Below are 22,953 nucleotides of genomic sequence, written 5' to 3' on the forward strand. Positions count from 1 at the left end.
TAAATCCAAGCCCCGCCCACAGGCTTACACAGACCAAAGACTCTGCGAGCCAGTACCGTTAGCTGTTTTGGCTCCTCCTCCAATGACCGCCCACGCCGGCCGCTGATTGGCTAAGTCTTTCGAATCCTAGAGGTCAAACAAGTCACCACGGCAACGGCATCGTAAGGCGCAAACCTATTGGTCGGCGGTCAACCAATAGGAGAGCGAGATGGGCGGGTCCCGCGGGATTCAAAAACTGTATGTGTGTAGAGTTAGTGGTGCCGGGAGCTGGTCGGGTTCGCACACAGTCTGCTCTCCGGGAATATAGCCGTGCTGACACCGAGCCACCCGATCCAACAGCCGAGACCAGCGATCGGTATTGCAGGTAGGTGACATTATCCCGCGTGGAATGGGGTCCATACACTGGGATCACGCTGGGTCAGGGAACACGCTGTGTGCAGCCCTGGGCAAGACCACATCCCCAGCTATTGGAGAACTACAACTCCCATGATGCTCTGCAAGAGGAAAGGATGGCAAAGCTTCATGGGATTGGTAGTTCTACAACTATTGGTGATCTGCCTTTTGCCTCCTTGGTTCAGGAGGTGTAGATCACATCCCCTGATTATCACATTGTTGTGCTTTTTATTCCCTGGTTATGGGTATTTTTTAATTTAAATTCTCTATAACCCACTGATTGGGGTGTATGTACCCCTTGACAGGGAGTTAGATAATATATCCGAGGGTCACTGCTTTCTCAGTTGTCCTGATAGAAACCATATTGAGCATAATGTTTACCGATATTTTCAGATGTGTCTGAAAAACCCAGAATATCCAGTAGTAAAATGTGTGGGGTAGATCTAAAAATAAGGGTACAATTACAAAGAGCTTTTTATTTGTTTTTATCTATCTAATGGTAGTTGTGTTTTGTGCTGATGTTTAGGCGGCTTAGGTCTGCAAGGACTATTTCCCTAGTGTTTATCCATGGAACCTGCTAAAACTTGTTAATTGTATTTAGATGCCATGTGGTTTCAATTTTGGCTGCATGTAAAGATAGATTTGGTTACTTTGAACAGAATAGTGAGTGACAAACTGCAGCACAAATACATTATAACTAATCTACCTGTGAATAGCTAAATGTGTTGAAAAGGTTAAAGGAACACTTGAAATTCCACGACTACTACAGCATGTTCTAGTGGTTATGGTGCAAATAGTGCCCTGGCACACCCATCAATGCATGTAATTAAGTAATTTCCTAGTGGCTTGACTTTTCACCTGGGGTTCGCTGTGTGCTACTCTCTGCTCAGGGTATAGCTCGATTGGCTCCTAGCAGGAGTTTTTTTTTTCTGTCTTCCGGACTGGAAGGAAACGGCAGGGGCAGACCAAAGGTAAGGAGTCAAACCGAAGGAACAGCGGACTATGTACACTGGTATTTCCGCCTGGCATTCCTGGCAACATAAACATTAGTGTGTGGTAAGGGTTACAGTGCTTTGAGTGTTACGTCAACTGTTTCAACACAATTTTGCTATGCACAAAAGGCACATTTGTTAACATTTGAACAACAATATTATTTGGATATTGCTTGCAAGATTGGGTAAAACACTCAAAGCACCATAACAACTTAACATTGCTCCTGCCAAATACCTATGGCCACATACCCTAATTCTGAGAAAAGTCAATTGAGAGAATCTGACTGTACTGAGCTATAGGTAAGGTCATGCAGAACCACGATCATTGAGTGTGGCCGCTAAGCTGATCAGACTTGCTTAGCTCTACTGAGACATCTGGCTTCTACCACGGGATGTTCTGAAATAACTACACCAGCATAGCACTAGGGCAATCCTGGCACACTAACTGCTAGAATGTTCCTTTAAAGGGTCTATCATCCACATCAAAAGGAGTATTTCATAAAGATAAACTTGGCCACGAAAAACAGGGTTAGGTAAGCAAAACGTATCTTCCACTGTACCCATTGGGCACCAAGCGAAACAGTCACAGTTGGTGGTCTCTGAAGAATATGCAAAGACTCCATACATTGACAGAGCTGCTTTAAAGGGACACTATAGTTTTAAGAATGCAAAGCTGTATTCCTAATACTTTAGTGTACTTCTTTCCCCACAGCACCCCTTTGCAGCAATGAAAGGATTTAAAAACAAAACACAAATTCACTTACCTTTTTCCAGTGCTGGCTCCGCCTCCTCCAATGTGAGCGCAAGGTGAAACCTATCACATATATGTGGCGAGTGCCGCACTTGTATAAGGCCTTTTCCATAGGATGTCCAGCGTAGTTTCAAGGAGTTAAACTCCTTGAAACAGGAAGAACCTCTAGTGTAAATATTGCAGTTTCTCTAAAATTACAATGTATTGCAGGGTTAAGGGGACAGGGGCACTGAAGTGTTTTGGGTGCCATGTGTCTGTCTAAGACTAGGTACACCCTCCCCACCCATCCTGCTTCTTTTCTCATCACTGTAAAACAGAAAAGGCGTATACCGCTCTTTTCTCATCACTGTGACTGTATTTAATGGGAAAAGTCATTTCCATTTTACTTTTTCTGTCATCCATAGCCTTTGCTGCTTTGTCATCAGCGTAATGGTTAATGCTACAAATATGGAGTCCACAAGCGGCATTTAGCCTGCACCAATATGCTTTGACTTGTCAGGTGCTGCTAGAGTCCTCTTTGGACAAGTTGGCAGCAAGTGATATTCCACTTATGGAAAAGGTATATGAATGCTGCATGTCTCTGCTGTGGTGTTCTGGCTCATTCATGTAATTCAGTGCTAGAAGTCCCTAATAATGATTTTCACAGTGAGAATCATGCAAGTGCCTCTAGCGGCTGTCAGTGAGACAGCCACTAGAGGATTTGGAGGCTGGATTAACCCATTTATAAACATAGCAGTTTCTCTGAAACTGCTATGTTTATAATAAAAAGGGGTTCATCCTAGAGGGACCTGGTGCCTAGAGTGGTCCTTTAACTAATATCATTTGGCAATGGAGAGCTCTAGCTGTCCAGCAGCTCTTGTGGAATTATAACTGCAGCAAAAATCCAACACCAGCCACCCTGACTTTCTGCATTATCATCTTTGCAATTCTCTAAGTCTGTTTATAGTTCTCCTCCTAGTGAAAATGGTCATTAGTAGAACTAGGTGGTCAACCCCCCAGTGGGAAGCATTGGAGTGGCTGAGGTCAACTAATGAGGAACTGCAAGTTCCAGGGACTATTGGTAACTAAATCTTTTATTTTAATTGTAGGAGTCGGGTGCATAAATCTAAATAGTTAGGAAAACTACTACAAGCAGATATCTTGCCACTTAAACCTGTTTCTGCGTGCCTCCATCTCATCTCCCTGTTCTTAGCTCTGTCTATTGCCACCTCTCCCAGTTACCTACACTAAGCTTGCTTGACCCCATTTTGCCTCCAAATTAAACCTATGTTCTGCAAAGGACAATTCCAATGCGTTGCAGCTACTGATGGGACATGCATATATGTGTGAACCATTTCTCTCTAGATGCATGTACACATCTCGGGCAGAAGTGGCGATGAAATTTCCCATAATGCAAAACTGGAGTGGAAGTTCCTAAAGCTAAAACTGTGTGTCGTAAGAGAGTCTTTTGGGGTTTATTTTTTATTTTTGTTTCTTGCATCCACCATATTATGCGCACCAGTGGACACTTAAATAGCATTTACTAGGGTGGGGGCAACAAGAACTCTTCCTTCAGAGAAGTGACTGATCCACTTTAAAGTGATCCGTGTGTCTGTCTATCCTCCATGAATTATCATTGGAGAGCATTTGTCCAACTTTGACAAACTTCAGCAAACCATTCTCCAGCTTTCACGTGTATATTTTTTTTCCCCACTTTTGTAGTTATCTGACATCATGATGCCAACACTTCGCCACGCTCGGCCGGTTGCATCCAAGCTCCCTCGTCCTGGGAAGACCGTAGCAGTGGAAAATGTTCGTCCTGACAAGGTAATGTCTGTGATTACTGACCTTCTGGGTGCGATCGTTAAGTTCCGTTCCACTGATTTGAAATTGGTATACAACTTTCTTCAGCCTTTGTAGATTATTGCATTTTCTGTTCATTCATATCTATATAATGTATTTGGATTGAACATAAGTACTGCCTTCCCTAGCATAATATTGAGAAGCAGATTGTGGCTTCCTCCTTGTAAGTGGATTAATTTAACCCGCTGAATTATAGAGACCCCTCACCTGCCGTACATGGATGAGAGAAGGATAGGGGTACCAATGCCCAGGTTGCTCCCTGTTGATTAGAGAGGGCTTGTCAAATGATCACTATTTTAGAGCCAGACAAATATTAATTAGGTCTGCACTCTGTTGGCACACAAGCCATAAGTATGCCACATTACGGGTATTATTTCCCAAGGACAACAGAGGGCCTTTCACAGCCAGTGGGGTGATCAAAGATCTCCCTCACTATACAAGCTGCCTTGATACTGTGTCACAATAGGTGCATGTAGGTCTGCACACATAGATAATCCACAGAGAATTTTATGTATACGAAAAGAGCGCACATACATTGATGATAAAAAAAAAAAGTGTGCATATCAAAATAATAGTATAATGCTGTCACTGCAGCCCTCATAGATGCTAAAGGTAGTACAGGCATATCACACCAAAACATTGTAGTGCACTGAGATTACGCAATTTCTCAGCAAAAGAGAGAAAATAAAATATTAATTTGCCTACTACCTGCAACTGCCAGACAGGGGAGAAACCACTAAGGAGGCATGGAGACACTGAATTTCATGTTGTGCAGCACTGACCCAGGAAGCGCCTCTAGTGGCAGTCTGAGTGACTGCTACTAGGGCGCAATGTAAACACTACCTTTTCTCAGAGAAAAGGCTTTTTTTTTTTTTTTTTTTTTTTAACGTGAAAGTGACTGACTATACTCACCAGAACAACATTAAGCTGTAGTTGTTCAGGTGACTAGTGTCACTTTAATAAATTGGTTTTGTGTTGCATTTTGGGCTTTGACGGGTTCACTGTAGTATACCCTATTCTATCCCCACCATAGGGTGTTTAATAGAAATTAAACGCACTAGCTGTTTAAAAAAAAGGCTGTAACATGAATATATATCAATAACCGAAAGGGGTCTGAATGCTCTTTTTATATGGTTAGATTTTGTTTAACGTCATGCATGCATATAAATACACATTCATTTTCTTGTAGGAGGAGGGTGTTCAGGTCAAGCGATCGCCATCCTCTCCCCAGGGGGGTGTTAAGAAGAGATCTGCTTTTGGAGACCTCACTAATGTAAGTATGTAATCACAACTCTGGTGTGTGGTTGGTTGTCTTTCTTTTCCTTATACCCCATTCATATTAAAGTGGCTTTATTCTGAGAGTTCATTGACGCTCAGCAAATGTTGATGATCTAAACAACTGTTACATTATGTACAATTACAGTAGTGGCTGTTCGTTTGCATATATCTATTAGAAACCAGAATATACTGTTCCATAACAATTGTTTTGTTTGTTTTGTAGGCTCATAAAAATATCCATCCGCAAAAGAAAAAAGATGGACAAAAGGTTGCTGTGAAAAAGACAAAAAACGCTTCTCAGAGTGGAACTGCTAAAAACAATGAGCTGAATCTCAAAAAGTAAGTGTTAATTTTGCCTGTTTTTATTTTTTAAAGGGACCAAAACACTCTAAGCTTAATTAAGTAGTTTTGGTGTATAGATCATGCTCCTACAGTCTCACTGCTCAATTCTCTGCCATTTATGAGTTTCAACACTTTGTTTAATGCAGCCATTGTCACACCTTCCTGCATATGACTTATACGGCCTTCCTAAACACTTCCTGTAAAGAATCACCTAATGTTTATAGTTCCTTATTTGCAATTTCTTATCTAATGCTCTGTTAATGGCTTGCTAGTCCCTGCAGGAGCCTCCTGTATGTGATTAAAGCTCCATTTTGCCGAGCAGGAGAAAACCTTTAAAAGTAAGTTACACCTGATTGAAAATGAAACCATTTTGTTATGCAGGCTGTGTCCGTCACAGCCAGGGGAGGAATGCATCAACCGAAATAAATTATTAACTCCTAAATGGCAGACAATTGAGCAGTGAAATTTCATAGGCCTGATCTACAAACTAAAACTGTTTTTGTGATTATAGTGTCAGTTTAACTACTGACCATTGTATTTTTAACTTATTGAAATTAATTCACATTTAAAAGTATATCTATATCTTTATGACTTTGTTTTTTCTTCTCACAGGACTCTTAAGACCATTACAGCTGAGGAGCTGGTCTCTGAAGTTGTAAAGGAAGAAAGGCTAATCACTGAAGAAACCTCTCCACCTAAAGTGTGTTTGGAACAGGTATACAATTTCTACATTTTGTAACTTGGGCCCTGATTTAATATTGTAGGATAATTATGTTATTATGTAATATATTTGAATATTTAGAATTATTATTTATAAAAAAAAAATTGAAAAAAAGTCGGAATATTTTGGGGGGAAATTATTTTAAAAGTTTTTTTTCCAAAAATGTTGTCATTTGAAAAGCTTGTGCAACAATATTAATTCTAAGCTTTAGATAGTTTTTATAAAAAAAAAAAAAGAGAGAAACAAATTTTAACTAAACTCAAGCTATAACTTCAGCTAAGTATATCTCTTATGGCGAATTATTTTTTATTTATTTTTTTGGTGGGGAGGTGTTCTGGTTTTGTTATACGTGCTCTCAACCTATTTACTTCCAAAGTTTGGACTAGACTTTAGAAATATGTTTTTTCTTTTAGTATCTGTGATATAATGATCATATGGCTGCAGGGTCTTGTTTCCTTTTTAATAAAACATTTAAAGCAAAAGGCGGTTTCTAGATATTGAACACAGAAGAATTGGAGCAGACACGCTGGGATATAATATTTTATGGGTTATGCATTGCTCAACCGACGCAATGGGGCACAATGGCTTTATTAACCTCTTCTAATTTGTTTTAGCTATTTATCCTGTGTTAACCATGCTGTTTTAATGGCATGTCCTTGTGGCTTACAAATTAAAGGTCCATTGTTTCTTTATGTATTGGAAAGGAGGTCCCCTGACCTTCATTCTCAACTTTTTTTTTTTAACCAGCATTACTGTATTATGAAGCAAATATTTGCATGAATTATATTCTGAACTGTGTATTCTCCCACCCCCACAGCTGCTGCCACCTGATGTAGAAGATATAGATCAGGACAGCGAGGATCCATTTTCCAGTTCAGAGTATGCTTTGGACATCTTCAGTTATATGCGTGAGAGAGAGGTCTGTTTTTTTTTTTCTTTTCTTAAACACTATTCACCAGAAAAACTACAGCTTATTGCATTTGTTCTGATGATTAGAATCATTCCCTTCAGGCTTTTTGTTGTAAACATTGTCTTTTCAGAGAGAATGCATTGTTTATATTTACAGCCTATGGATAACTCCATTGGCCACTCCTCATATGGCTACTAGAGGTGCTTCCTGTGGCAGTGCTGCACAGTTAGCAGCACTGCCATTCAGTGTCTCCACCCTCTGCATGCAGACACTGAGCTTTCCTCAGAGATTAATTGATTCAATTCATCTTGAGGAGATGCTGATTGGCCGGTGCTGTATTTGACTTGTATCGGCTCTGTCCCTGATCTGCCTCCTTGACATTTTCTCAGCCAATCTTATGGAGAAGCATTGTGATTGGGTCAGACCATGCTTATTATGTCAGTAGACAACAGGCAGACCAGGGCAAAGCCAGCATCTGCAGACTTGAATACAAGTGAGATTTTACTATATTCAGAGGGGCTAGATGGTGTTTTTAACACTACGGGAATACATGTTTGTGTTCCTGACACTATAGTGTTCCTTTTATACTCTGTGGATTTTTTTCTTTAGTTTAGTTTTTTTTTGGTTTTATACTGTCACACTGCAAAACACATGCATATATTAAAGGGCAACTACAAACGTTTAGACTATACTTAAAGGGACTTGCTGAATACTACCAGTAAGCAAACCCCTTTTAAATAATTATACAAGCAAAAACTTAGAAAAGTTATATAAAAGTTTGGACACACAGTGCGAAGTGTCTCTTTAAGGCCCCTGCCCACCACAACCCTCTCCGCTTTAGACTAGGCCACTAATGACAGAAACAAGGCATTATTGTGTAGCAGCATAAGAGCGAAACCGGAAAACTTCATAAATCACTGATCAGACTCACTCTCTATCTCTATCTGAATGTTGCAAGGGGAAGTGATCTTCTAACTGCACACGTTTAAATCTGTCAGGCATGCCCACAGCATTCCTAAAGATAGAGCACTGGCTAGATCTGTGCAACTCTAGTGTGTAAAGCATAAGCAAGAAGAAGCAGGTAAATATGGAATTAAAATAATTAAAACTTTTTTTTTTTTTTTTTTTTAAACCCCTTAAGGACCAAATGTCTGGAATAAAAGGGAATCATGACATTTCACACATGTCATGTGTCCTTAAGGGGTTAAATCAGCCTGCAAATTAAGGCAATGGTCTTATTCAAAGCTAAGGCTTTAAATACTACATGTGTGTAAAAGGGATGCATGCCCTTGGCACTGTCATGGTTTATTGGGCACAATGATAAAACAGCAGGTATCTATCCACCCCATTTTTTTTTTTAAAGGAAAATCTTGACTAGCACATTATACACCTTATTAATATATTACAATTTCCTTTTGCTGTTTATTCAAATGTATAATTCAATGTTTTTGTCTCTGCAGGAGAAATTTGTGCTGCCTAATTACATTGAAATGCAGGATGATATCACGAAGGAGATGAGATCCATCTTGATCGACTGGATGGTGGAGGTGCAGGTGAGTAGTAAAGTGACTGGGACATGTGTGGTTATGGCTCTAAACCAAGGATATAGCTCAAGTGGGAGAGCAATAGACTGAAGAGGAACTGACTTGAGCATATTCTAAAATTTCATTCAAAATCAAAAATGTTGAATTTGAAAAAAAATAATTTTATGTAAAAATATTAGTATTACTAGTTCAGTGGTGGTTTCCTCCTACCACATGAGGTCTGGGTTAGTTTAGTTATTTTTGTTTAGGATGAAGTATGAATATCAATATTCAGTTCTTTATAGTTGCTGGTTGAAGTGGTGTTGTCACCTCCAACCCTCCCCTCTATGCAAAATAAGTATTTCATAAAGATAAAATCTTTAAGAAGAAACTCATTGACTGTTTGAATTTCACTGAAATCGTCCAGGGACTTTACAGAATTTGCAAAGACCCCTGATGGTGACGGGACCCCACAAGCATAGGGCCCCACCACGATGACAATCGTCTGAGACTGACAGGGGAGATCCTTTCATCGGTCTGCTGTCTGCCTTCTCGAGCCACTTGTGGAGATCAAAGCTTACATTTATTTGAAAAAAAACTTTTTTTATTTTTTTTTATTCCTGTGAGTGGTTGCATAGGCAGGGCTATAGTGCACTGCTTTTCCTGCCGTTTTAACTCCATCTGCTGCTGTAACGCCATCTTTGGGGGCAAAATTGGCTTGCACAGATTAAGATTTCATGTTTGGCTATTCTGTACAAGAGAGGAGCTTCGGTGACTGTTGTGATTCATGTCAAGAGGACCATCTGTTACAAAACCATTTGCCCCATTACCAGGGAAAGGCACCAGGGTTCTTCTAGATTCATAACTGCAGTAGGCTGTATGGTGCTTGGAGTAAGCTTTTAAGACCATGTGCAATATATATTGTAAGCAAATAATATTTGTGTGAGCAAATTGCCCTTAATTTGAACTGACTAAATAAAACTGTAGTAGATAATGGAAATCCTAGCTGTCTTAGACCTCGATTGGTCTTAATGCTTACAATCTTTTCTAATATTCCTGGATTAATGAATTGTTCATGCTTTTTCCAACAGGAGAACTTTGAGTTGAACCATGAGACTCTCTACTTGTCAGTTAAGATGGTCGACCACTATCTAGCAGCAACTGTGGCAATGCGAGAGAAGTTGCAACTTATTGGGTCCACGGCCGTGCTTATTGCTTCCAAATTTGAGGTGAATATTTGTGATGAATGCATTGTCTGAAATATACAGTCAACTTCCCTTTTTTTTCTTCTTCTAGTGTACCCTTAGGGGAATGCGCGAATACGTCTCAATCTGTACTTGTTAACTAGTGCAATTTATGTTCTTGTACAGAGGAAGATGTTACAGCATGTATAGTTGCAACTTATTTCTAAAACAAGCACTATATAAAAAGATATACAAACTAATAATGGAAGTAGAACAGGGACATAGAGCAAACCATTTTTCCATTAAGAGCACTGATCGTTATTAAATATCATAAGATAAGCAGATGTTAAAGTCTAATATTGGGACACTTGTCTCAAACTCCAGCAGCAAACCTGGTCAGTTAGACTTTTACTGGTGTGCGATAATATCCATATTCTACCGTTTCCTGTCCAACAGATTCCAGTTTTTTTTTTTTTTTAAAGTGGTGAGGCCTAAATAAACAGAAATCTGAAAAAAATATTTAAATTTTTTTCTGACATATGGGACAATCATCTGCAAGATAGGTGATTAAGAAAAGTCCCAGCATGGGACCAATCAAGTGTCTGTTGAAGGTAAGGCACACAGGTTGCTGTCTGGAGGAGGAAGCCCAATAGCGGCCTGGGTGGTGGGCTGTGTGGCATGGCTCCACACGTGGAGGTTCCAGAGCCCTTTCTGTTTAACTTTGCGCAGAGTATGTTCCGGCTTGGTGAGTATGGGCAGGGTTGGGGGTCGCCTTCATTATGTTGCAGTCCATGCGCACAGCGGTAAAACGCACGCCTAGGTGGCGTTGCGTTCCACCGAAGTTACGGGTGGGCTATTGTACATGCGCGAACCGGAACTTACGGGAAACCGCAGAGGCGGTGGCAGCAGAAGGGTTTCCCGTGTCACCAACCCTCCACACAGCTCAGAGGTTTTCAAGGTAAGATTAGTTGATCTGTTCTGATTAAAATTGCAAGTAATGGATGGAATTGTTTTGCAGAAAGTGGACTGAGTGCAAAATGGACTATTTGTACACTGTGGAATGCCTCTGCTATACAAGGCTTTTGCTTATAGTATCTGTGCTACTCACCTTAATCTGGTTCTGGGGTTTATAAATATGACCAAGGTGCTGCGATTTTCTTGGGTAAAATTAAGCAGAGCACATGCAATCATTCCTATCTTTGAATTCTTATAGAGCATCAAAAAGTGTATCAGCTGCGCTGCCTGAGATGTTCTGCAGAGACGTCCTTCGATTACTTCTGTCTGGCGAATGTTTATCTACTTCTTAAGACATGTCTGGTTCATCATACTGTGTGGAGTTGGTTCCCACCTGATGTACTGAGAAGGTTCATTAGGAATGAATCGGTCATGGGGCAGGATAAATCTGCTAAATTTTAATGAGGGTTATCTGTTCCTCAAACCCCCATGTCTTTCTTATCTGCAGAACACACTGTGTAACAAGCTTTTCTTGCCCGGCGTTTAATATGTTTACCATCAAATGGGTTGTGTTACGGTTGCCTCCAGGCTGGCTGGAAGTTGGACCGTAGAAAGGATGCTCCTAGCGCTCACCAAAGGACCATCAGCACCGTAGACACTATTAGCACTTCATAGACACCATAAGTACTGCAGACTCCACGAACCGCCGCTGCTCGGCTGGGATCTCGCCATCTGCTATCCACCCTGGACCTATGCCCAGGCTCCAGGTTCCAGTAGGTGAGCCTCTTCCTTCAGCGAAGCAGGATCAGGAACAAGAGCTCAGTAGCAAAGGGAGCATGCAGAGCATGGCAATCCTTGTAGTGATTATAGCCATTTCCTACAAACATGAGTCGAGGCTGCAAGTTAGAGGGATAAGTCATTCTGTTTAATTTGCCTTCTTTAATGCAGGTTTTCCTTACATAGGAACACCCACAGGGTTTTACAGAACAACCAATAACACAGGTACATTACAGAAAACACTCCCAGCAATTACACACAAAATCCTCCCCTCTGATATAATTATGGCACACAATGGTTAACATAATTATCACAGCCAGGAAAAATACAGTTTTTATACATGTACTATAACTTTAAAACCATACATCCAATCTTCATAAAATTACATATTCAAAATCAGCACACTTTTAATATAAACATAACCAAAAAATCAGACAAATTCCTCCAGTGGATACAAAGTTAGACGGAAGTCCTTTATGACCTTCCGCAAGCACATTTTAATGCCCAAAACAGTTCCATAGATTTGGGCTGTGCTGTCGGTCTATTTCAGGCTGAAAAAAATACGCTGAATGGGACTTGGTCTCTGCGGCTGAAAGTTCAGTATGGGAGAAGGTATAGGTTAGCGGTGTTCGCGGAAATGTGCAGCCAATTTTAGTTCCATGAATTTGGCTGCACACACCGCTGACCGTATTTGAATGAATAAAGATGGCACCGCCACGTGTTCGTTTGCGCGAACGGCGGCCATCCAGCGTTCGGCAATTTACCTACAGCAGGCTCCCAGCCTGGGAGGTAAATTGCCTGCACACTTCCACTTCTGGGTGGTCCGCCTGTGTGGTACTTGGTTCAGTAAGCTCCATATAAATTTAGTGGGAAATAGCCAGGAACAAAGGGTTTTAACCAAGTCTGGGGGCACAGGCATAAAAGTGCAGTGTCCTAATTTTCCCTATGCCCCAAAAATGTGCTTTAAGGGCCAGCACCAGTTCCATAAAAGTCCCTAAGCCCCAATATGCCCACTGACTGTCTTACAGGGCCATACACACCCGGTCCATTGTCATGGGGGAGGAGGCTGGCAAATAGGCTCCTCCATAATCCAGGGAAGCAGGGCAATTTTGTCATTTTAAAGGAACAGTTACAAAAAGGCATTTTGTAACAGGTTACACCTCCAGGTACACTGGGAATCCATAAAATTCTGCAGAAGTAGCTGCTTTAAAAACCCTGTCGTCAAGAAGGCTGTGATTTCTTGCAGAAAATCTTTCTAGACTGCTGGGTTTCGGTATGGGTCTTTGCTGGCAGGTGCAGCGGTGTCCAAAACTTAAAACTTCCTTTACAATCGTTAAAGGATCACTATAGGGTCAGGAACACAAACCTATATTCCTGACCCTATAGGGTTAAAACCACCCTGAGCCCCGCACGCCTCCCTAAATATAGAAATCTTACTTGTATTAAGTCTGGAGCTGCTGGCTATGTCCCGGTTTCCTTTAGACCTGCCTGCTGACATCAGCAGACGTGGTAGCCTGATCTAATCACAATGCTTCCTCTAAGGATTGGCTGAGACTGTCAAGGAGGCATCTCCTCATAGAGCTGAATTGAATTCATGAATCTCTGAGCATGCAGAGGGAGGACACACTGAATGTTTGGATGCATTTTAGGCGGCACTGCCCAAGGAAGCACCTCTAGTAGCCATATGAGGAGTGGCCAGTGGAGGTATCCATAGGCTGTAATATAAACACTGCATTTTCTCTGAAAATAGTGTTTACAGACAAAAAGCCTGAAGGTAATTCTGCTCACCAGAACAAATTCAATAAGCTGTAGTTCTGGTGTCTATAGTGTCCCATTAATGGAGGTTATTTAAGTCTCCTGATAAGCAGCTCATTTTCCTGTTTCATTTGTGATTGTCACATACGTTATATGGATTTGACTAATACAATTTGACAATGACTGCCAAGATCATGGGTTGATCTACTGTTTCCCTTATATCCTGGTGGCTTAAGCTTGGACGGCAGATCAGCATCCTTTTCTGTCCCCTGTTTACTCCCATTAGGAAAAAGGTTATAAAATATACCCCATGTCAAAAAAGGACAAAAGCTCTGCCTCAAGACAAGTAGAGCTTGGAGGCGTAATCCTGAATTTGTGGGTTTAGACCTTGTTCAACCCTTGGGGTTCACTGGTTCATTTCCATCGCAGGGTTGACTCAGCCCTTCATCCCTTTAGGGTAGATGACTGGAGTACGATTCAATGGAGTCACTTAGCATTCCCAGGATGCATTTGGGAAACCGTATATATCTCTTGCCTGGCTTTTAAGTAGAACCTACTTTCAATCACTGGTTTCTTGATCTAGTTAAAGCGGGTAATGCTTGCTCTTTTCAAATCTGCCCAATCCATAATCTTCCAAACATCTTATTCTCTAATTACAGAAACAATGTACAGGTAGCTAGCAGAGCGCTACAGCAACACGGTTGGATACAGAGACTAATGTATTTTCTTCTCCAGGAAACTTTTTTTTTAAATTTTTTTTATTTTTTTGAGGATCGTGTTAACCTTAAAACGTTACCCCTGCATCTACTGCACTCATAAAGGAAAGGTCCCCCCCCCCCTTTTTATTTTTCTCCCTTTATGTTCTCCCTGTTTACCCCACCCACCCCAGGAGACGACCTGTTAGTCACGGAGTCCACGCAGGGGGATCATACCCGCAAGTCACGACCGGCTGTGGCAGATGACAGGCGAGGGTGAGGTTAACCTCTTAACCATAACAACATCAAGACATACCCGCAACCTCCTGATACATGCTTAACCACAGCGACAACCAAATATTATATACCAATATGGAAGACGTAAATAACTGTGGCTTACTAGTGCTTCAGGCTTATATTAGAGTGGAGCAAAGCCATCACGTAAGGTACAAAAGCAGATGTGATCAACACTATATTGAGACAACAACTGTGACTGAAAGAGGTTAAGACAATCTTAACGCATGAGAGCTATGGTACACAGTGATCCTTGCGTGTAGCTGCTCACTATCTCATTTATGCAATGGTCTGTGATACAGCAATGTTTGTACATGTCCGTCCCCCCACCACCACCACCTGCGCGTGGAAATCCCCTCATTAATCTCACTTTTTCCTTACTGTACCCTATTGTCGTAATTTACTTTTCGGCCAAAGAGAGAAACCTAATAAAAAGAACAGGAAATGAGATTGCTGGGATGTCTTAAATCTTCAATTCCTGCGGTCAACTGGGCAAAATCTGGATTTGCCCGCTACAGTGGAAAAAATTCTCTCCTCTGGGTCAAAGTGTGGAAATCTTGGATTTCTGCCTCCTAGACTCTCTTCAAAAAAAGCAGAAGACCGGCTAAACTGGTGGACAACGTCCATTTTTTTTATTCAGACAAGTCTGTCCTTTCTGCCTATAGAGGGAGTAATTTTCACCACAGAATGCAACTAACACAGGCTGGGTCGCTCGTCTAAATTCTCTTATGTGCCAGTGTTCTTGGTCCTAAGAAAAATAGTCCAGTAATTTCAGCGCTCTAAAGGCAGTTCTTCACTCCCATCACCGATTCAGATCTTGGTTTATTGAGGGACCTATTACAATGCGGTCAGACCATGACTCTGTTCCCCTCACGTCAACAGACAGGCATTCCACTCATATGTCGACAATGTCATCACCTACACATCAACTCAAGAATAATTGTCTACAGATCTGATCATGTTCACGGTTTACAGAGAGATTTGGAGTCCCATGATAGACCTTATGGCAAAGAGGGAGAACCTGAAGATTCTCAGGTTTGCCTCTCTGTACAGGACATATAGTTCACGTTGAATAGTTGGGTATTTCTCGGGCTTACAATTTTTCTCTTATAGACTTTTCCCGAGACTTCTTCAAAAGAGGTGAACAGACAGAGCAGTGGTTCTGCCAATCTTTCTGTACTGGCTAAACACAAGCCAGTTTTTGGCCTTGTTGGAGATGACTTTCAAGTTTGGGGATCTTCTGATCTCAAACACTTTTGGAAGACAGGATATCATGCTGGAAGTGTTGAATATGTTCTTATTGACTGTAGGGCAACTGCGTGGTGGATCCTTCATCCCCTTTTACTTTGGAGGGGTCCCTTTATGCTAAAGCTTAACCAGCATTCTTGTGGCCTTACCTCTGCCAAGAAAGTAAGTGAGCTTCGGGAGAAATCTTCAGTGGAATTTCTTGTATTCCATCAGGGTGAAAGTTGTTTCATCCTAAAACTTTCTTTTAGTGCCGTTAATCCGCTCATCCTTCTATAATTATGCCTCCTCCTTGCTGGAACTAGATGGCATATTCTAGAGTAAAAAAAAAAGCATTTCAGTTGTACCTATAAATATCAGCCAAATTCAGAAGATCAGATTACCTGTTGTCAACTTCTAGGAATGTTTTAATGTATAGAAGCCTCTTGTAACTCTATTTCTCGTTATTTCGTCAATCATAATGGCCTATGCTTCAGTAGTTTTGACTAGCCAGCTTCTTTCACAGGGCATTCCACAAAGGCAATGGCCACTTCGTGGGCGGAGAAAAGCTCTTGCTTCAACCGAAGAAATCAGCATGGCACCTTAAACGTCAGGCATTTTCAGGCTAGATGTACTCTCAGCCTCAAAAATTGCATTAGGGCGTAGGTACTTCAAGCTGTTTAGGCATAAGGCCCACCCAATTGGGAATCTTGCTATATCCCATACGTACTGCCACCATATGTCAGAGAAAAAAAAACAGAACTTTTTTTTACTTGCCCTAAAATAAATATAATTTTTTATATATATATATATATATATATATATGTATATATATGTGTGTGTGTTTTTTTTTTTTGTTTATTCTTCTTAATATGGTGGCAGTACAAATCTCCCTCCTTCTAAAGTGTAATTTTGCGTCCAGTGTGTGGCTTAGGTGTGTATTCTTACTACGACTAAGGTGGGTTTGCCGGGGGAAGCCCTTTATAGGGTAAAGGAGGGGGGAGGGGAGACTTTACTTAATCACCTATCTTGCAGTTGCTTGTCCCAAATAGAAAGCACAACCCATACTTACTGTCACTATATATTTAAAAAAAAAAAAAAGTGAGGGTGTTTTTTTTTTTTTGTTTTTTTTTTTTTCCTCTGCAAGTGTGTGGTTTTTATGCTTTGTTGTGTATTTTAATTCTTTAAATTTTTTTAACAAGGAGCGCTGCCCTCCGTGTTTGGATGACTTTCTTTACATCTGTGATGATGCATACAGAAGGGAGGAGCTTGTGGCTATGGAAATGGAAATATTACAAAAACTCAACTTTGACATAAACATTCCTATCCCTTATCGGTTCCTGCGCAGATATGCTAAGGTAAGAGCCTATCATAAATGTTTTTTGTTTTCCCACTCCCTTTCAATTTTATTTAGCCAGTATGCGTCAGGGGATGGTTTCCACATATTACCCTCCCTTTTTTTTTTAATAATATATGTTAATTGTAATGTATCTTCTTGTCTGTTCCCCCAGTGTGCCCATGCTAATATGGAAACTCTAACACTTGCGCGCTACATATGTGAACTCACTCTGCAAGAGTATGACTTTGTACAAGAGAGTGCTTCTAAAATGGCTGCCAGCTGTTTACTACTCGCACTGAAGATGAAGTGCCTTGGTGGATGGGTGAGTGCACTTATTACATTAGGTTTAAAAGTCTCAGTTAGACATACATACAACTAAGCACACCTTTAGGCTTTCACTCTTCCGGAAGGAACTCTGATGAAAAGGGTACTAGAAGCATCAAAGCAACTTTAGCTTAAAGGAACACAACAGGGTCATGAACGCAAACCTGCATTCCTGACCCTATTGTATTAAAAGCACCCTCTAGCCCCCTGGTTCCCCCTTGCCTCCCTAAATATAGTAAAATCTTGCTTGTATTTCAAGTCTGCAGCTCCTGGCTCTGACCTGCCTGTTGTCTACTGACCTCTTCAGAAGTGGTGGTCTGAGCCAATGCTTCTCCATAGGATTGGCTGAGACTGTCAAGGAGGCAGATCAGGGGCAGAGCCACCACAAGTCAAACACAGCACCGGCCAATCAGCATCTCCTCAAGATGAATTGAATCAATGAATCTCCATGAGGAAAGTTCAGTGTCTGCATGCAGAGGGTGGAGACACTGAATGGCAGTGCTGCTCACTTTGCAGCACTGCCCCAGGAAGCTCCTCTAGTAGCCATCTGCATTACAGCCTTGTGAAAACTTCACTGGCCACTCCTCAAACACTGCATTTTCTGTGAAAAGACAGTGTTTACAGCAAAAAGCCTAAAGGGAATGAATGATTCTACTACCCAGAACAAATACAATAAGCTGTAGTTGTTCTGGTGACTATATAGTGTCCCTTTAATGAAAGGGTTTGGGTGTAAAGATGATGCACCCACACTTATTGCTTAAAACGGCACTGTCATGGCCGCATCCGTTGGTGGCTTTAAAAAAAAAAAAAAAATGTAACCCCCTTCCTGACTCTACGACATCTAATTTACCCTCATGACTTTTTTTTTTTTTTTGTCTTTTTGTGTCCGGACCTAGGTCCTGTGCGCCTCCGTCTGTGTTAGATGAATGCCCTGTGGGACATGTCATCTGCCCAGACTAGATAGTGCTGTAACATTCCCTCACATGCCTAGTTGAACACGCTCTTGTCCGAAATTCGGATGGGAATTTCGTTGGTTTTTTTTATTAGTCCGAAAGATGAATGAATAAAAATGTCAAACGAACAAACGACGAATATCGCTGTTCGTTTAGTTTTATTAAAAGGAGGGACCTACCGGCACGCGGCTCCCTCCTTGTAATATGTAAAGATGGAAGTGGCAGGGAGCTATTCTCCCCGCCACTTCCTAAGCCCCCCATGTCCTCCCTCAATTTATTCAAATCTCCCGAATGCCCTTACTCGACCCCCCACCCTCTAATAATTGTCCATTGTGGTGGGGCAGCTTTTAACTAGCGGGGACGGACATAGCGCCCATATGTGGCGGGGGGGCGGACTGTGGGGTGGAACTTATTGTCCTCCTGTGGGCCCCCACCCATGAATGGGGCCCTAAATTACAATGGGGTTGGACCTATTGTTTCCAATCTTGGTCTTTCAGACTTTTGGTAGATAGCTCCCTAATTCCCACGGTATCAGGAAGCCATATACTAAAATTTCGAACCGACCTAAAAGCATCGAATGTCATCCTCACATGAATAAACAAACTGTTCTTATTCTATTGGGGCGAAATTCTGTCGTTTCGCCGGTGTCCTGTCTACCTTACAGGACGTTTGGGAATAGTGAAAGGAGGCATCGCAAGATCATGGAGGAAATGTGAGAATTGTGGGAAATTGCTCTGACCACAGGAAATGGAGCACACTTTGCTCTTCTGCTGGTCAGGCGTAGGAAATATACGGAAGACAAAATAGTACCTACTTTTCTTTAAAACATAAGACAAACTAGAGAAAACCAGAAGAAATGAACAACAGATCCTGAGAGGAAGCGATTAGGGAAAGGTAAGTTTTGGCATGACAGTGCCGCTGTAATTTTCTGTGTTTTAGGTGTTAAAGGAACACTCTATAGTGTTAGGCATGCAAACCTCTATTACTAACATTATAGTATATGCTACCTATTTAGGTTGGTGCCCACACTCTAGTAAAGAGTTAATAGGTTTTCTCTATTGTGGCTGGCTCCACCTCCATGGCTGAAATCCTCAATCTAGATTATCTCAACCAATCCAATGATTTGCCATAGGAAAGCATTTTGAGGCTATTGCTCATGCGCAGCACTGCACCACTCATAGAGATGCATTAAAACAATGCATCTCCACACGAATTACAATGTTAACATTCTACACAACTGTTAAGTTTATCGAATCCCACTGTTATACCTGTGTATATCCCTTTGTCTATTCTGCACACCCCTGTTTTTACGACCTATGTTGAAACCGCAATAAAGATTTTAAACAAAAAAACAATACATCTCTATGGGGAGCATTCAGCTTCAGACACTGAATAGAGACTAAAAGAAAGTGCAGCAATGAAATGGGAAGTACCTTTTCTCTAAAAAGGCATAGTGTACAGTGCTGAGTCTGCAGGGACATGCTATAGACTGAAACCACTACATTAAGCAGTAGTGCTTATTGTGACAATGCTGTCATGATTCCCTTTTATTCCAGAAGTTTCCTTAAGGGGTTAAAATTACTTTTGTTTCTATCCACACCTCCCCTGGCGGAGACTAACACAGCCAACATGAAAGAAAAAAGGCTTTGTTTTCAGTAAGCTGTTGGCTTACTTTAGAAGTTTTTATCTCATGCTCTGTAAATTGAATTTTAATCACTGTAGGTTCCTGCACGGTCTTACAAGCTATTAACAGAGCAGGTGATGCAAAACTTTAATTTAAACACACTGTGCAATAAAGAAAGTTTAAACATTAGATCTCTTTACAGGAAATGTGTAGGGAGACCGTATTTGTCACATGCAGGGAGGCATGAATAGGGCTGTATAATCGTGAATTAACTTCTAAATGGCAGAGAATTGAGCAGTGAGACGCAGGAGCATGGTCTATACTCAAACCGCTCCATTAAGTGGAAGTTGTTCTGGTGCTTAGTGTCCCTTTAAGAAGTCTTATCAAGGAGTTTCCTCTGTTTGTTTGTATCTGTCCTGTGATTGCCATTCTAAGCTAGTACCTGGGGATGTAATATTCCAGAAATTCCCCTGGATGTTTTCATGCAGGACCTCTTAGCCAGGCAATGGCAATGCCTGGAATTTGTATAAATCAATGTATTGTATAATTGAGAAGTGGAGCATTACTAATTTGTATTCCCTCTGGCAGACTGCTACTCTACAGTACTACAGCGGTCACAGTGCCAATGATTTAATTCCATTGGTGAAAAGGCTGAATTTTCTCCTCACAGAACAGGCCAACAGTAAGCTAACCGCAGTGCGGAACAAATATTCTCACAAGTAAGTACCTCTTTCCATCTTGTCTTGTGCGACTGCTTTTAGCATTCATGTTGCTACAAAAAAAAGACTTGTGGGTGTTTTTTTTTATTTATTTTATTAATTTATTTTTATAACCAAATGTTACTTTGCAATCCTCGCAATGTTTGGCTTTCTTTTAAAAAGAAGGGTCAATCCGTTTTGGAATAGGCACCTTTAAAGAATATTATTTTACCCATGCATGACAGATTGCTGTCATAAGAAAATATTTGTATACACTCTTTATTCATATTTATTACCTGCCAACTGATAGCTTTGACTTGTTTTTTGAGGTGGGGTCATGTCTGCAACTTGGCTTAAACAAATTTCGCTGGGCTGTGCACATACTCTATTACTTGGTGAAAATACCTGTTACAGTCCAAAACCAATCAAAAAGCACTTGAGTTGAGTTGCTGCCTGGACTGTCTTTAACCCCTTGAGGACACATGACATGTGTGACATGTCATGATTCCCTTTTATTCCAGAAGTTTGGTCCTTAAGGGGTTAAAGGGACACTAGAGTCACCAAAACAACTTTAGCTCAATTAAGCTGTTTTGTTGTATAGATCATGCCCCTACAGTCCCACTGCTAAATTCTCTGCCATTTAGGAGTTAAAACACTGTTTATGTAGCACTAGTCACACCTCCCTGCATCTGACTTACACAGCCTTCCTAAACATTTCCTGTAAAGCAAGATCTAATGTTTACACTTCTCTTATTGCAAATTGTTTCATTTAGAATTTTTTTTTTTTTTTTTTTTTATCTTCTCTGTTAATGGCAAACTAGACCCTGCAGGAGCCTCTTGTATTTAATTAAAGTTCAATTTCCAGAGCAGGAGATGAAATCTTTTTTTAAAGTAAATTACATCTGATTGAAAATGAAACCATTTTGTTTTCATACAGGCTGTGTGAATCATAGCCAGGGAAGGAGTGGCTAGGGTTGCATAAATGGGGGAAAAAAAGATTGAATTTCTAAATGACAGATAATTGAGCATGGCCTATACACAAACTGCTTCATTGAGCTTAAGTTGTGATGGTAACTTTAGGGTCCCCTTAACATTCCCCTCCCCCCATTTACAACCATAGCATACATTTTTCTAAATATACTTATTACATTCAAGCAATCTGACTTTAAACGGCTAATATCTCTGAACAGGTCACAAGAACCCCATTGGGTATGCATTCCATAGGAAAAAATATGATGCAGAGGTTGTTTTTTATAATCCTTTACTCAGAACAAGACTGATTTTTCTTTTATGGCTAGTATCTCTCATTTTGATGCCAAATTACATTTCCCCGCTTAACCATTTTCATTTTTTGTTTTTACCTTGCAGGGTATTCTTTCAAGTGGCCAAGCTGCCTCCTTTGGATCTGCTAATGTTAGACACGGTTCTTACAAAAGAACAATAGTCCAATCTTCTATTTTGTATATAGCTTGTAAATAACTTGTACTTTTATATATAAGGATTATTTCAGCACTCTGCTACAACTTTATATGAACTTTTGTATGTGTTCCAGTTGTGCTTTGTCAAAATAATTAAAATATGATGAACAATTTGGAATGATGTGGTGCCTGAAGTAGTAAGTGCATCTCTTGTTTTAAGTACCATTCTTTATTTTTACTCCAGTATAGTTGTATGATTACCTCTTTAAGAATTCAGCTGCTGTTATGTTGGTATTCCACTCAAGATTATTGGGTTACTCCATTACAAGCAGGGGTACCCTGGTCGTCTGCTTTGCTTATGGGGCTGACTAATGAAAGCTGGTACAGATACAACTCTGGTCGCTAACTGCACTATCTCGGTATGTGCGGAATATCATTATGAAACGCTGTACATACAGGGTCCTTGTACCATAATCCCTTCAAAACATTGAAGTCAAGGTACTTGATAAATGAAAAATCTTATGACTGAACTTAAAACAAAAATTGAACACATTGGGGGAAAAAACAAAACAATGCTGCTACGTAAGAGGAGGAAACTTCAAATCTAAAACCAAGCATGCCAGTGAGTGTGGTCCTGCATCAGCCGTGCTTTACTTTATAGACAGATCTGCAACCGGCTTGTTGATCCAGGAGAGATAAGCAAAATGGAAAATCATTTAGGTAAACTAGATAAATGGTTAGAGCTGTGGCAACGGACATATGAGGACATAAAAACCCAAAGGCAGGCTATAGTATAATTAATACAGTCCTAACCTCAATATCTGAGGAAATGGATTTAGAGGCAATTTTTTAACGCCGTTATGGCGTTCTATGCCGTCCCCTTTATAATGGGCTTTAACCCCTTGAAGACCAAACTTCTGGAATAAAAGGGAATCATCACATGTCATGTGTCCTTAAGAGGT

The 22,953-nt window shown here is 40.7% G+C and overlaps 1 protein-coding gene across 1 annotated transcript; it reads left to right on the forward strand.

Annotated features, from left to right (window-relative positions):
* Positions 1-235: 235 nt before the first annotated feature.
* CCNB3 (cyclin B3) lies at positions 236-22,139 on the forward strand. The gene is made up of 12 exons (XM_063431025.1): positions 236-364; positions 3,838-3,942; positions 5,168-5,251; positions 5,480-5,595; positions 6,211-6,313; positions 7,137-7,238; positions 8,690-8,782; positions 9,844-9,981; positions 16,838-16,993; positions 17,147-17,296; positions 20,464-20,594; positions 21,942-22,139. Exons 2-12 carry the CDS (start codon positions 3,850-3,852, stop codon positions 22,015-22,017), a joined length of 1,242 nt encoding a protein of 413 aa, XP_063287095.1. The 5' UTR covers positions 236-364; positions 3,838-3,849; the 3' UTR covers positions 22,018-22,139.
* The last annotated feature ends 814 nt before the right edge of the window (positions 22,140-22,953 follow it).

Source organism: Pelobates fuscus, chromosome 9 (genome assembly GCF_036172605.1).
Source record: "Pelobates fuscus isolate aPelFus1 chromosome 9, aPelFus1.pri, whole genome shotgun sequence".
In the NCBI taxonomy this organism is placed as follows: Eukaryota; Metazoa; Chordata; class Amphibia; order Anura; family Pelobatidae; genus Pelobates; species Pelobates fuscus.

Coding starts and splice junctions, on each gene's coding strand:
- CCNB3 (XM_063431025.1), top strand. CDS start 3,850: ATGATGCCAACACTTCGCCACGCTCGGCCGGTTGCATCCAAGCTCCCT. Junction 3,943..5,167: donor AAAATGTTCGTCCTGACAAG/GTAATGTCTGTG, acceptor ATTTTCTTGTAG/GAGGAGGGTGTTCAGGTCAA. Junction 5,252..5,479: donor CTTTTGGAGACCTCACTAAT/GTAAGTATGTAA, acceptor TTTGTTTTGTAG/GCTCATAAAAATATCCATCC.